This window comes from Diospyros lotus, chromosome 13 (genome assembly GCF_014633365.1).
Source record: "Diospyros lotus cultivar Yz01 chromosome 13, ASM1463336v1, whole genome shotgun sequence".
In the NCBI taxonomy this organism is placed as follows: Eukaryota; Viridiplantae; Streptophyta; class Magnoliopsida; order Ericales; family Ebenaceae; genus Diospyros; species Diospyros lotus.
Genome location: NC_068350.1, coordinates 7,986,482 through 8,000,424, shown reverse-complemented (window position 1 = coordinate 8,000,424; position 13,943 = coordinate 7,986,482). Strand labels below are relative to the sequence as shown.

The following is a 13,943-nucleotide window of genomic DNA, read 5'->3' as shown; positions in this document are numbered from 1 at the left end:
ACTGCATCAATGGCATAACTATGAAATGCATACATGCACAATGATACTGTTGATCACGTGCATATGAGGCCGTAGGAGTACGAACTGACACCGCTGGCCTATCAAGGGTGCACCCATACATCTCGACTTCGAAGAGGTGGCCGCTAAAATGATAGGCAGCATGAGGGGTGTAGTTGACACCTACGATGAAAGACATTGCATACACTCATAGCATTGCATTTGGTATTCTTACTTAGATGATTCATCATCTAACTTGGGTTCGCCCCTGGAACATTCAACGTTCCAGCCGGGACTTGCAGAGATGATTCAGAGAGTGGTGATGTGTAGTGACACGAGACATCAAAATGTAAGTGAATGTACCAAGATTAGTTTAAGATTTATGTATATTGTTCCATCATCAAACGCCTTATGTATTAACTTGTATTAAATGCCATGTACAATTATTGAATTGTATTACCATGAGCAGGTTTGATTCAGCTTTCGCTTTACATTTATTTCTAGTCTAGATATCTTATCTGGCACTAGATACGGTCTTAGGGAATTTTAAAATAATGTTCAAAAAAAAATTTTAACCAAATTTCCTAAGGCATAACATGGCCAAGAAGGCGGGCTGTTACAGTTGGTATCAGAGCCCAAACAGAATACCTAGGAAGGGAAAACTTGGATTAAGCCTAACAGGACAAGAGTACCAATATGAGAACGATTAGGGGTACTAACGAAAGTTGTGGTGACAGGATGGATGGAAATTTTTCAGAGCAAATCTTAGTTGACCATTGGGCACATCGTTTGGAACATCGAGTTCCGCTACCAAATGAAGGGATCATGGAGTACCTCGTCCAAATAGAAGAAATTATCGACGATGTGCCCCCGAGCTACCGACTTTGGCCTGAACTCGCTCAGTTTCAGATAAATATGATGGTCGGTGTACTGGAAGATGAGCTGCAGGAATTTACAGATTGGGTCAGGCATCAAGGCGAACAATTCCCCGAATTTCGCCTTTACTGCGCGCGTGTCCGCGAGCTACTCATAGAAATGTACGAGCCAGTACCAGTGGAGGAGCAAGATGAAGACATGGAGGAACCGCTAGAGGAAGAAGAGGAAGGTATGGAAAACCCAATTGAGCCAGAGGAAGCAGAAGAAATGGCAGATCCACTAGAAGCAGAAGAAGAAGAAGACGATATACCCATATTCTGGGCCGAGGATGACCTTCTTGAGTTAGAGGACACCAATTCTGAAGACGAGGAAGAGACAGAAGTGATGATGAACGACCCCGAGGCACCCCCATACGAATCTGATGATGAAAAGAACATTTGGATCTGGAGGTCATCAGGACCAAAATAGACCCATCTCAGAAACCCCTAACTATTTACATACAGTGTTGTCTGTAATCCATGGGACTATGTAGCATGTACATATAACGTTTTGCAGTCGAATGTATAATATAGAACTAATCAGATGGCAAGATCCTGTTGTCTAATCTCGAATGCTATTTTCCTTTCAGATGGTGAATACTCAAAGAAGATTAGCAGTTGGACCTAGGACGCCCGTCCCACAAGCTGGTAACACCAAAGGAAACACGAGTAGACACCCAGAAGGCGACTCTAGCCAAGAAACCGGGAGTAGTAGACTGGACCAGATGGAGCGAATTTTGGGAGGTGTGGTGGGTCTCATACACGAGACTCACTCCAGGGATGGTCACGTGGCCAACATGCTTGACTTGTACCGACGGCAGAACCCTCGCGTCTTTCAGGGGAAAATTGGTGCCGACCCCAGTGAAGGGGAATTTTGGATCGAGCAAACAGAGAAGTTGCTGGATCACCTTCACTGTAGCGAAGAAGAGAAAGTTAATTGTGCTACCTTTATGTTGCAAGGAGAGGCAGACAGATGGTGGAGAGGAGTCAAGAGATCAATGACCCCTCGAGTCAGGGCACCTTACATCACTTGGGAAAGATTCAAAGAAGTCTTCAACGAGAAGTACTTCCCTCTGAATTTAAGAATGAAGAAAGAAAGAGAGTTCATGGAGCTGAGACAGACCGGAGACATGTCTGTCGCCCAGTACGAGGACGCCTTCAGTCGATTGATCCGATACATGCCGATTTACGAAGGAGACGAAAGGATCAAGGCTCAGAAATTTTTGGGAGGGCTAAACCTAAAACTTCAGAGGGCATTGAGTAGTGCAAGTACCCAGACCTATACAGAAGCGGTACTGCAAGCCTATACCATCGAGGCTAACCTGAGCCGGATTGACGCTATCCAAGGAGAAATTCAGCAGGGGAGCAATCATAGAGCTGGCAAGAAGCTAGAACCCCAGAAGCCGAAATTCAAGCCTGGTACCCCATGCGCAAAATGCCAGAAGCAGCACCCAAGAAGGCCGTGCCGGCTAGGGACAAAGGGGTGTTACAATTGTGGAGAAATAGGGCATCTCAACCAGAACTGTCCAAAGAAAGGAATTACTTGTTTCAACTGCCAGCAGACGGGCCATTTCGCAAAGGACTGTCCCAAGCCGCGACTGATAAGCCAACCCCAGGGGACGTCTGGGAATGCTAGAGCACATCAAGGAAGAGTGTTTCATCTAACACGGCAGGATGCGGCAGAGGATCCAACAGTAATTGAAGGTACTATGTTTCTATCTGGTATCCCCATGCATGCATTAATAGATTCAGGTGCAAGTTACTCATTCATTTCGCATGCATTTGCTAAAATAGTAGGGGACAAACCAGAAAATTTGAATTGTCGAATGATTGTCACAACCCTAATGGGGAAGTCTCTAGAAACTTCATCAGGGTACAAAGATAGAAAGATTCAAATAGGAGAAGTTGAGTTCTCAGTCAATCTAATTCTTCTGGAATTTCAAGATTTTGATGTGATTCTAGGAATGGACTTCCTAACTAAGTACAACGCCACAGTGGACTGTAAAGCTAAGACAGTCTGCCTTAATAGCGGCGACTTGAACGTCAAGTTTCGAGGGCAAATGAGGGTAAGTGAACAGAAGTGGATCTCGGCTCTGAAGGCTGAAAGACTGTTGTGTCAAGGGGCACAGGGATACTTGGCTTGTGTTCAAGAGAAAAGCAATGAGCCCTTAAAGATCGAAGAAGTGCGACTCGTTAAAGAATTCGGGGATGTGTTTCCCGAAGAATTACCTGGACTGCCACCCTAGCGAGAGATCGAGTTCTCGATAGAGATCATACCAGGAGCAGGTCCGGTTTCGATACCCCCGTATAAAATGGCTCCTGCAGAATTGAGGGAATTAAAAACCCAACTTCAAGAATTGCTAGACAGGGATTTATCAGACCTAGTATGTCACCATGGGGAGCACCAGTACTTTTTGTCAAGAAAAAGGACGGGAGTCTGAGGATGTGTATCGATTATCGACAGCTCAACAGGATAACGGTCAAGAATAAGTACCCACTCCCCAGAATCGAGGAGTTGTTCGATCAATTGCAAGGGGCCAAGGTCTTCTCGAAGATTGACCTAAGATCAGGATATTATCAATTAAGGATCAAGGACGAAAACGTGCCTAAGACAGCGTTTCGTTCTCGATATGGGCACTATGAATTTTTGGTGATGCCGTTCGGACTAACCAACGCCCCAGCGGCTTTTATGGACACCATGAATCGAATCTTCAGGCCATTTTTGGACAAATTCGTGATCGTGTTTATAGATGACATACTAATATATTCTCCCTCGGAAGAAGAGCACGAATCACATTTAAGGATAATATTGCAAACATTGCGAGAACATAAGTTGTATGCCAAGTTCTCAAAATGTGAATTTTGGTTGTACCAGGTGTCATTTTTAGGACATGTTATATCGGCCGAAGGGATATCGGTTGACTCGGTCAAAATTACAGCTGTGACAAATTGGAAGAAACCCCAGTCAGTCACTGAGGTTAAGAGTTTCTTAGGATTGGCAGGATACTATAGAAAGTTTGTGGAAGGGTTTTCAAACATTGCGGCACCCCTTACCAAGTTAACTCAGAAGGGGGTAAAGTTCGACTGGAACGAACGATGCGAAGAAAGTTTTCAGAAACTTAAGGCTAAGCTGACAACCGCTCCAGTCCTGGCTATGCTAAACGGATCAGGAGGTTTTATGGTCTACACTGACGCCTCGAGAAACGGTTTAGGATGTGTGCTAATGCAGCACGGGAGAGTCATTGCTTATGGATCTCGATAGCTAAAGAACCATGAAAGAAACTACCCGACCCATGATTTGGAATTGGCCGCAGTGGTATTTGCTCTAAAGATTTGGAGACATTATTTGTACGGTGAGAAGTTCGAAATTTTTACTGATCATAAGAGCCTACAGTACGTCTTCTCACAGAAAGAATTAAACATGAGGCAACGGAGATGGATGGAGCTGTTAAAAGATTACGATTGTACTATTCAATACCATCCCGGTAAAGCTAACGTTGTGGCAGATGTCCTGAGCAGGAAAGAAACTGCTTGTGTGGCTGAAATGATGGTGTCAGAATGGAAGCTAGTAGAAGCATTTAGCCTGATGACAGTAAAAGTAGTTTCCCGAGGAAACTCGGCCTACGTAGCTAGTCTTACAGTACAGCCAGAGCTAATGGATCAAATACGACGAGCCTACCCCGAAGACTCCCGAATCAAAATGTGGATTGATGAATATGGGCAAGCAAGGAAACCAGAATTTGAGGTAAGAGAAAACATCCTTCGGTTTCAAGGAAGAATATATGTGCCTCGTGTGAGGGAATTGCGACAAACAATTTTGGGAGAAGCCCATCAATCCAGATACTCGATCCACCCCGGAGCCACCAAGATGTACCAAGACTTGAAGACTGTGTATTGGTGGCCAAGAATGAAGAAAAGCGTGGCAAGGTACATTAGTCAATGTGACACCTGCCAGAGAATTAAGATTGAACACCAAAAGCCTGGTGGGAGCCTGCAACCATTGGAAGTTCCAAAGTGGAAATGGGAGCACATCACGATGGATTTCGTGACTGTACTGCCAAGGAGTCCTAAGGGAAACGATGCTATTTGGGTAATAGTCGACAGACTATCTAAGTCTGCTCATTTCTTGGCCATAAGGGTAAGTCAACCAATCAACAAATTAGCTCAACAGTATGTGAATGAGATTGTCAGATTACACGGAGTGCCAGTAAGCATCGTATCAGACCGTGACCCAAGATTCACTTCTAGGTTTTGGGGAAGTCTACAAGAGAGTTTGGGTACTCAGCTTAGGCTAAGTACGGCCTATCATCCCCAGACAGATGGTCAATCAGAAAGGACCATTCAGACCCTAGAAGATATGTTGCGAGCTTGTGCGATTGATTTTTCGGGTAGCTGGGAAGAGCATTTACCATTAGTAGAATTCGCTTACAATAATAGCTACCACAGCAGCATTGGAATGGCTCCCTATGAAGCCTTGTATGGCCGAAAATGTAGGTCCCCGGTATGCTGGACTGAGGTAGGTGAACGACAAATCTTGGGACCCAAGATAGTTCAGAAAACGACAGAAAATATAAAAATCATTCAAGAAAGAATTAAGGAAGCTCAGAATCGCCAGAAGTCCTACGCAGATACAAGAAGAAGGAAATTAGAGTTTCAAGTAGGCGACAAAGTATACCTGAAGATATCTCTACTAAGGATGGTGACTAGAAGCAACAAGAAAAAGGGCAAGTTAAACCCTCGATATATAGGGCCATACGATATAGTGGAAAGAATTGGACCAGTTGCTTATCGACTCGCTCTACCCTTGACTCTATCAAACATCCATGACGTGTTTCACGTATCGCAACTACGAAAGCATGAGCCAGATTCTTCCCAGATAATGCCGGCTGAAACTATCGAGATTCAAGAAAATCTCTCGTATGTAGAAAGACCGGTCAGTATTTTGGATCGTAGGGATCAAGTTCTAAGGAACAAATCAATTCCCCTGGTACAAGTTTTGTGGAGAAACCCCGTAAGCGAAGAAATAACCTGGGAACGAGAAGAAGATATGAAACTCAACTATCCATACCTGTTTGAAAACCCTATAATTAGAATGAGTGAGGAATGATTAAATTTCGAGGACGAAATTTTTGTAAGGAGGGGAGAATGTAATACCCTAAGTCTCAATAAATAAATTTAGTCTATATGATATTAAGTTTATGGTTTAAATTAATTATGGCTTAAGTATGTATGTGAGATATAAATATGTAAATAAAAAGTAGTAAGATTAATGTGATTTAACTTAAGATTAAAAGAAATCGTTTTATGTAAATATATAAATATGTATATCGTGTATAAAAAAAAAAAAATCAGGAAAATCCGAAAAATCCGGAAGTTGCAGGCAGCGCGCATGGTCGCCTGCAACCAGGAATTAATGAAGCAAGGGGGGGTTTTTAATGGCGATTGATCGGTGGCATGGCCGTCCCGGCCACGTGGGCTTCGATTTGACATGAGTGGCGTGCTTTTTCGGCTATAAATAGCCCAGTTCGCACAAGCCAACCCATCCGAAAATTGCAAAGCTTAGATCGGTCGATTGGGAGAGGGTTTGAGAGATTTGAGAGTAGGGTTCTGATCTACAAGTCGTGGGCTTCGTTTCTGGAGAGTTTGGAGGCCAACGAAGCAGCGAAGAGGGAGATCCGAGCGTCGCCGGAAAATCGCGACTTCGCCGGAGCCGAGAGTTCAAGCCTTAAATCGAGGTATTTCGAGCTATTTTTCTCCAATTTTGATGCTATATTTAGGTTCTGGAGGTCGAAAATAGGAGGGGGAGAGCTTCGTTTTGAAGCTCGGAGGGGCCGCCGGCGGCCAAGGGGCCACCGGAGAAGACGACCCAGCATGGGCGCGTGGCTGCACGTGCCCGCGAGTAGGAAGATGGCGCGTGCAGCCCACGCGCCCATCAGAAAAATAGAAAAGAAAAGAAAAGAAAAGAAAAGAAAATGAAAGAAATAAAGAAAAATAGAAATAGAAGAAAGAAAATGTTGTAAAAAGTTTTATTAAATAAGAAATTTTATGTATGCCATATTTGTGAAAAATATTTCTGGAAATGCTAAATTTATTAATTATTAAATGGAATTTTCTATTATGGAAATAGAGAAAAATAAGATTTTTAATTCCGAAAATTCTAAGAAAATTTCAGGATATTAGAAATATTATGTGAGAAATATTAGTGAAGAGAAATTTAATAAATGGAAAGATTAGGTAATTATTATGTAATAATTACATATTTAGCTATTATAAAATATGAGAAAATAGGAATGAAAGTTAGAAAATTACAAGAAAAATTCCAGAATACTAAGAATATTATTTAAGGAATATTATTTTTCTCCAATTTTAATGCTATATTTGGGTTCTGGAGGTCGAAAATAGGAGGGGGAGAGCTTCGTTTTGAAGCTCGGAAGCTCGGAGGGGCCGCCGGCGGCCAAGGGGCCGCCGGAGAAGACGACCCAGCACGGGCGCATGGCTGCACGCGCCCGCGAGTAGGAAGATGGCGCGTGCAGCCCACGCGCCCATCAAAAAAATAGAAAAAAAAAAGAAAAGAAAAGAAAAGAAAAGAAAAGAAAAGAAAAGGAAAGAAATAAAGAAAAATAGAAATAGAAGAAAGAAAATGTTGTAAAAAGTTTTATTAAATAAGAAATTTTATGTATGCCATATTTGTGAAAAATATTTCTGGAAATGCTAAATTTATTAATTATTAAATGGAATTTTCTATTATGGAAATAGAGAAAAATAAGATTTTTAATTCCGAAAATTCCAAGAAAATTTCAGGATATTATAAATATTATGTGAGAAATATTAGTGAAGAGAAATTTAATAAATGGAAAGATTAGGTAATTATTATGTAATAATTACATATTTAGCTATTATAAAATAAGAGAAAATAGGAATGAAAGTTAGAAAATTACAAGAAAAATTCCAGAATACTAAGAATATTATTTAAGGAATATTGGTAAAAAGAAAGTAAAATTTTATGAAGCCTAGATAATTATTATGTAATTTTGGAAGAGATAGAGCTTAGGAATAAAAGAAAAAGGAAGAAATTATGAAAAAATTAGCAATTGGTATTCTAAAAATAAATCTATGTTGTAGGGGTCCTCGTGAGCAAGGAAATTAAGGGATAGCCGCTTGGCACATAGATCAAGACAAATTAGCAGTAAGTATGCTGCCTGAGTTTAATACAGTTATAAACGTAAACGCTTTTATCATATTGGCATGCTATGATATGAAACCATCATGTAGACTGCATCAATGGCATAACTATGAAATGCATACATGCACAATGATACTGTTGATCACGTGCATATGAGGCCGTAGGAGTACGAACTGACACCGCTGGCCTATCAAGGGTGCACCCATACACCCCGACTTCGAAGAGGTGGCCGCTAAAATGATAGGCAGCATGAGGGGTGTAGTTGACACCTACGATGAAAGACATTGCATACACTCATAGCATTGCATTTGGTATTCTTACTTAGACGATTCATCATCTAACTTGGGTTCGTCCCTGGAACATTTAACGTTCCAGCCGGGACTTGCAGAGATGATTCAGAGAGTGGTGATGTGTAGTGACACGAGACATCAAAATGCAAGTGAATGTACCATGATTAGTTTAAGATTTATGTATATTGTTCCATCATCAAACGCCTTATGTATTAACTTGTATTAAATGCCATGTACAATTATTAAATTATATTACCATGAGCAGGTTCGATTCAGCTTCCGCTTTACATTTATTTCTAGTCTAGATATCTTATCTGGCACTAGATACGGTCTTAGGGAATTTTAAAATAATGTTCAAAAAAAAATTTTAACCAAATTTCTTAAGGCATAACATGCCCAAGAAGGCGGGCTGTTACAGTAGTCGTGGAGTAGGCATTGTTCTGGCCAAATCACATAAAATTTTCCTGTGTACTGTTTATCTTTGCTTCTATTTTCGTTCTTCCACTTTGTGCTTGTGCTAATCTTCTCATTGCGGGCCTACGAATCACGATCGACTAATTCTGAACATCGACAGTGGGTAGAGATAACCCATCTTGGGGTTTCATTGGAAAAATCTTGGCCAAATACATATTTAGCTCCTGTATTTGTATATTTTTTTCATTTAGATATTCAAATTTTTTGTTGTTTCAAAGACACATTCGAACTATGCAAATTTGAATCAATTACACTTTTAAATTTTTTATTATTTCATTTACACATTTGATCTTATTGTATATTTCTTTCTCTCTATTTTGTGTTAAAAGACAACCCATGAATCTGGACGAATCAAACCCAAGTCCGGCCAATCCCCCCCTCCCTTTCTCTTACCTAATTAAGGTTGGTTATGAAGAAGAAATCCATTGTCAATATTTGATAATAATGGTATTTTTAATTTTTTTTGTATGTAATTTTAGAAGAGTATGCACTACAACAAATTTTGGATTAAAAGGCATTTAAAAATGTCTTAATAGATAGTTTATTGGGGCATTTTAACTATTAGGGCATTAATAATAATGCCTCATGTAACTGTGTCCCAAAAACGTATTGAGGCACTTACAAATGCCTTAAAAACAACTATAAATTTAAGTTTGTTGCGACACTTAAAAATGCCTCAAAAATCACTATAAATTTATTTTTCATATCCCCCACAAGGCCATCTCTTAACTCTAACTTACTTCTCCCTCAGCTCGAACCCTGAACCTTTCCTTCTTCTTGCACACACGTGACCACCTAATCTGCACATTATCTTATTAATATATGTGTCTATGTTTATTTTATAGTATATCTAAGTTTCATTAGAATTATTTTATTGGGACACTTAAGATTTGTCTGTTAGGGCACTTTGTTAGAGTGTCTTGTTAGAATTATTTTAATGGGGCATTTCAAAAATTCTGCCCTATTAGATTTATCTATTAAGACACTTACATTTGTCTATTAGGGCATTTCATTGTCGTGCCTCATTAGAGTTATTTTATTGGGGCACTTCTTTAAATTGTGTCTTAACATGATATTTTATAGGGCACTTAATTGTTGTGCCTCATTAAAGTTATTGTATTGGGGCACTTTTTTAGATTATGCCTTAAAATGGTATTTTAGAGGACACTTTTTAAAAAATGGAAAGAGGAAAGGTATTTTGGTGATCTTCACAAAATTAAGTAAAGAATATGTGAGTGTGGTAATTAACGTCAAGGGAGTTGATCCTATTTTTTAAAAATATAATAATAATTGATATAATTTAAACAAATATCGAAGATGCTATATATAAAATGTCCCTATTTATCATCATTACTTTGGAAATATTTTTGCATGTATATTAAATTAATCCAAGGGAGTATGTGATGGTCTATGAAGTACGAAAACGGATCAAACATGTTATTTCAGTATTTCTAAACCATTTTTTGTTTCAAAAAAGTAAAAATTAGCCCAAAACGTTTTACAGGTTATTTCTATAATAAGTGAAAAGTTTCAGGTCAATTCACAAATTCTAAAAATTTGTCAAAAACGTGGACGATATTACCTCTCACCTAGTGCACGAATTCCAACGACCGACCTTCTTTTTCCTACTTCTTTCTTCTTCTTATTCTTTTAGCACTCCAAATCCCGAACTCGAAGTCCCCTCTTGCTGTTCTAGTATTCCATCACCATCGTTCCCCCAATGGTGCCCTCTTCCCTGATCGTTGATCGTTCCCTTTTCCTTCGTCATTGGTTATTGGTTATTCCCTAATCTCTCTCTCTGTTCATTCGACATTTGTGACTAACTAGCTATTAGTATTCCTTCCTCTCGTGTGTTTGTGTTCTTTTTAAGTCTAAGCTATGTATTTGTGTTTGTTTACTACTTCACTACTTGTTATCTTATTTGAGTTAGTGTGCTTTTAGATATGGATTGCTTTGTTATTTGAGTTATGTACAACTACAATATGGAGTTCTGTCTATGAGTTATGTGTTTGATTCATTTATGCATCACATATACATCAAAATCAGTTATCACTTTGAATTTGGTGAAGATTGGGAGGATAATAATTTTTTCTTCTTAAAGATGAAGCTGAATATTGTTCCTGCTTCTTATTTTCTTTTGTTATTTAAATTTATTATTTATTTTTAATTATTATCAAGTCATGTAAGGATGATATAGAATTTTATAAATATCGTTGATAGTTGTTTGAATGCATTGTGGACTTTAGGTTTATATTTATTTGAATACATTATGGAATTTATGTTTATTATTTATGCTTGAATTATTTTTTTATAATTTTTATATTAAAAATTATATTTACAAAAAACTCTTATATTTTGTAAATTTACGGTTTACTCTTGTTTTCGGTTCTACCTTTTTGGAAAAATGTTGTTTTCTAATTTCTGCTTCCATGCTACTTGAGTGATGGTTCTCAGGTCTAAAAAATAAATAAATAATTTTTCTTTTCAAAAAAATAAAAAAATAATAAAAAAATAATAAAGATGAAATTAAAAAAATAGAATATATAATTCCCGGAAGAAGTGGATTTACATGTGAAAAATGAAGAACCCAACTTCCTATGCATCGCCACGGCCACGAAATAGAAAGAATAAAGTGCATTTCAAAACGAATCGAGATCGGTGAGATCGCAATCTCGATGGCAGCGAAGAACTCCCTGCCTCTACAGTAGCAAAGAACAGATCAGAGAGGTAATTTCTCACATCCTGAGGGGCAAATCTTACCAAATGCCGATCTCCTTTCCACGCCTCCACTCCCTGCGTGTGGTAGAACTCTCTATACGCCTCCACAACCTTCCTCGTTATCGACAGTTTGATTTGCTGCCTGAGATTGCTATCGTCCACGACGCACCCAGATTGCTTCAGGTACGCCTGCTCCAACGCTCTGTTGAATCTCCTCAAACATTCTTTTACTTCTTCCGCCGACATCCCTGCCGTTGGATCTCGCCTCAGCGATTCCATAACGGACCCCCACGCTAGCCCTTCATAGCTGGAGGCGAACTGCTTGACTCTGGCTTCTTGCTTTGAGATCCAATCATCGCCGACGAGGTACTTGATATTCGATTTGCGTACTTTGTCGACAACGTGTTGGAGATTGTTGGCTAAGAAGAGGTAAGCGAGGGAGACGTCTTTGTAATGGGCAGCTTTGCTGTCGAGTTTGCAGAGGAGGACGAGGATCAGCCACGCGAACCGGAGGGAGATAGCCCGTTTGGGAGATCCGTTGGAGTTGGAGGAATCAAAATAAGACTCAGGTAAGGATGATTTCTCCGGCAGTGGAGAATAGGCAAGGATGTCCGGCAGAATGTTGCTGTAATCGCCGAGGAGAGACAGGTAATTCATGACTGCAACCGTTAGATGAAGAACTCCACCACCGGGAACGGGCGACTTGGATTTGTCGTTCTGGATCGCCGATTCATAATCGGCTACCATTGTCCGAACAGATTCGCCGAGCTTGACCAGCGCGGTGATGGCTTGTGATAGTACGGCGGAGGTGGATTCAAATGAGAAGATGGACTCGATCTCGGGCCAGTTTTCCGAGATTGCGGTGTACATGTCAAGCATGCGGAAAACCTTTTCCGGCGAGTTCTTCTTGTTTTTCACCGCAAGTTCAGGGAATCCAAACAAAATTTGCGCTCCTTCTTTCGTGATCTCAGCGAAACATGATTCTCTGATGGTGTCGGAGGCTGCGAAGACGTGATCACAGAGAGTTCTCTCCCCATTGAATAGTGTCTTCACTGCGATCTTCACAGCACTCAACCAATTTTTCGTTTTCATCTCTACCAGCTCCCAATCCATCTTGTGAATCGTCGAATTGCTGACTCTCTCAACACCGAGTCGATATATACCTTCATCAACAATCGATTTTCGCATAGTCTTGTATATCTTCAGACATTCTTTTCCGTAACCAGTTGATATCATACTCTCGGCTATCAGTCTCAGATCGGCCATGACAGCGACCGAAACTTGCTCGACTTTCGTGACGGATTCTCCTGCGATACGAATCTCCTCCTCGGACCCATCGTCATCGTCATAATCCGACATGCTAGATCGTGTCGAGGTTAGCGATGATCTTGCAGAAACTGATTCCGGATCCAAGTAAGCTCGATTCATGGATAGAATCTGATAGAACTCCTTCTGAAGTCGCTTCATGGCAATCTCCATCAGTTTCTGACTACGCACGAGTTTCTCTGATTGCGGATCTTCCTTATCTAGGAAATGCATTGCTTTATGTAATTCAGCAACGGAGTTGATGAAATCTCTGGCTTCTCCACGGTTCTCGTAGAAGAGGGAAGTAACTTTGGCGAAGGTCGAAGCTTCCGGGTTCCATTTCATGATCATCGTCTCCGCAGCTGCAATACTTCGCTCCATGGCTGCGTCAGAGAGCCTCCTTGAAGGAGAAGGGCTGTGTGAAACCAAAAACGATGATGGTGGCTTCGTGGAAAACCATAGGCTTCTCATTCCTTTTCTCGGCATATTTAGAAGCTCTCCAACAGATCAACTAATTATCAACAGATCACAGGTACCCTTTCTTCTGATCTTAATTTGCTGATAAAATCTATATATATGCTGTATATGCACTGTGAACTTGATCAGCCTCTATGTGAGTGTTTGCGTGCGCGTTTCCGCGCTTTGCGTTGGCTTGTTAATATAGGTTTAACATGGGTGTTCTATGGGGATACATAGACAGATCGAGAGAGAGAGGAACTGGTGGTCGAGGCTTCGGTTGGTTGATGAATCGTGCAGGTTGGACTTTTGGGGTCTATATTTTGAGTTGACTTACGAACTTTTGTTGTTTTATATGTATGTTGTACACGTGTATTTAATAAGTTCTTTGGCCGCCAAAAATGATTAGACTAATATCGTATTGGAAAACTACTTGCTTCTTTCGGGGAAATATATATAGACTTCCCAAATTTTGATACACCAATCGATTCAAAGCCAAACAAAAAGAAGGCTGAGCTCATTGATGACCCATCTGACATGAACCCAGTGTTAAGTCAAAACTATACAACGTCAGCATCCATCTCATACAATATCAAATCAACCTTC

General features: G+C 40.2%; 2 protein-coding genes across 2 annotated transcripts; one reads left to right on the top strand and one right to left on the bottom strand.

The window, feature by feature from the left end:
- Positions 1 to 1,501: 1,501 nt before the first annotated feature.
- LOC127788825 (uncharacterized) lies at positions 1,502 to 3,157 on the top strand. The gene has a single exon (XM_052317458.1). It carries the CDS (start codon positions 1,502 to 1,504, stop codon positions 3,155 to 3,157), a length of 1,656 nt encoding a protein of 551 aa, XP_052173418.1.
- Positions 3,158 to 11,408: 8,251 nt separating this feature from the next.
- On the bottom strand, positions 11,409 to 13,519 carry LOC127788004 (exocyst complex component EXO70H1-like). Its single transcript, XM_052316121.1, has one exon. The coding sequence runs from the start codon at positions 13,365 to 13,367 to the stop codon at positions 11,454 to 11,456; it is 1,914 nt and encodes a 637-aa protein (XP_052172081.1). The 5' UTR covers positions 13,368 to 13,519; the 3' UTR covers positions 11,409 to 11,453.
- Positions 13,520 to 13,943: the final 424 nt, after the last annotated feature.

Excerpts from the sequence above, each read along its gene's own strand:
- LOC127788825 (XM_052317458.1), top strand. The coding sequence starts at position 1,502 with ATGGTGAATACTCAAAGAAGATTAGCAGTTGGACCTAGGACGCCCGTC.
- LOC127788004 (XM_052316121.1), bottom strand. The coding sequence starts at position 13,367 with ATGCCGAGAAAAGGAATGAGAAGCCTATGGTTTTCCACGAAGCCACCA.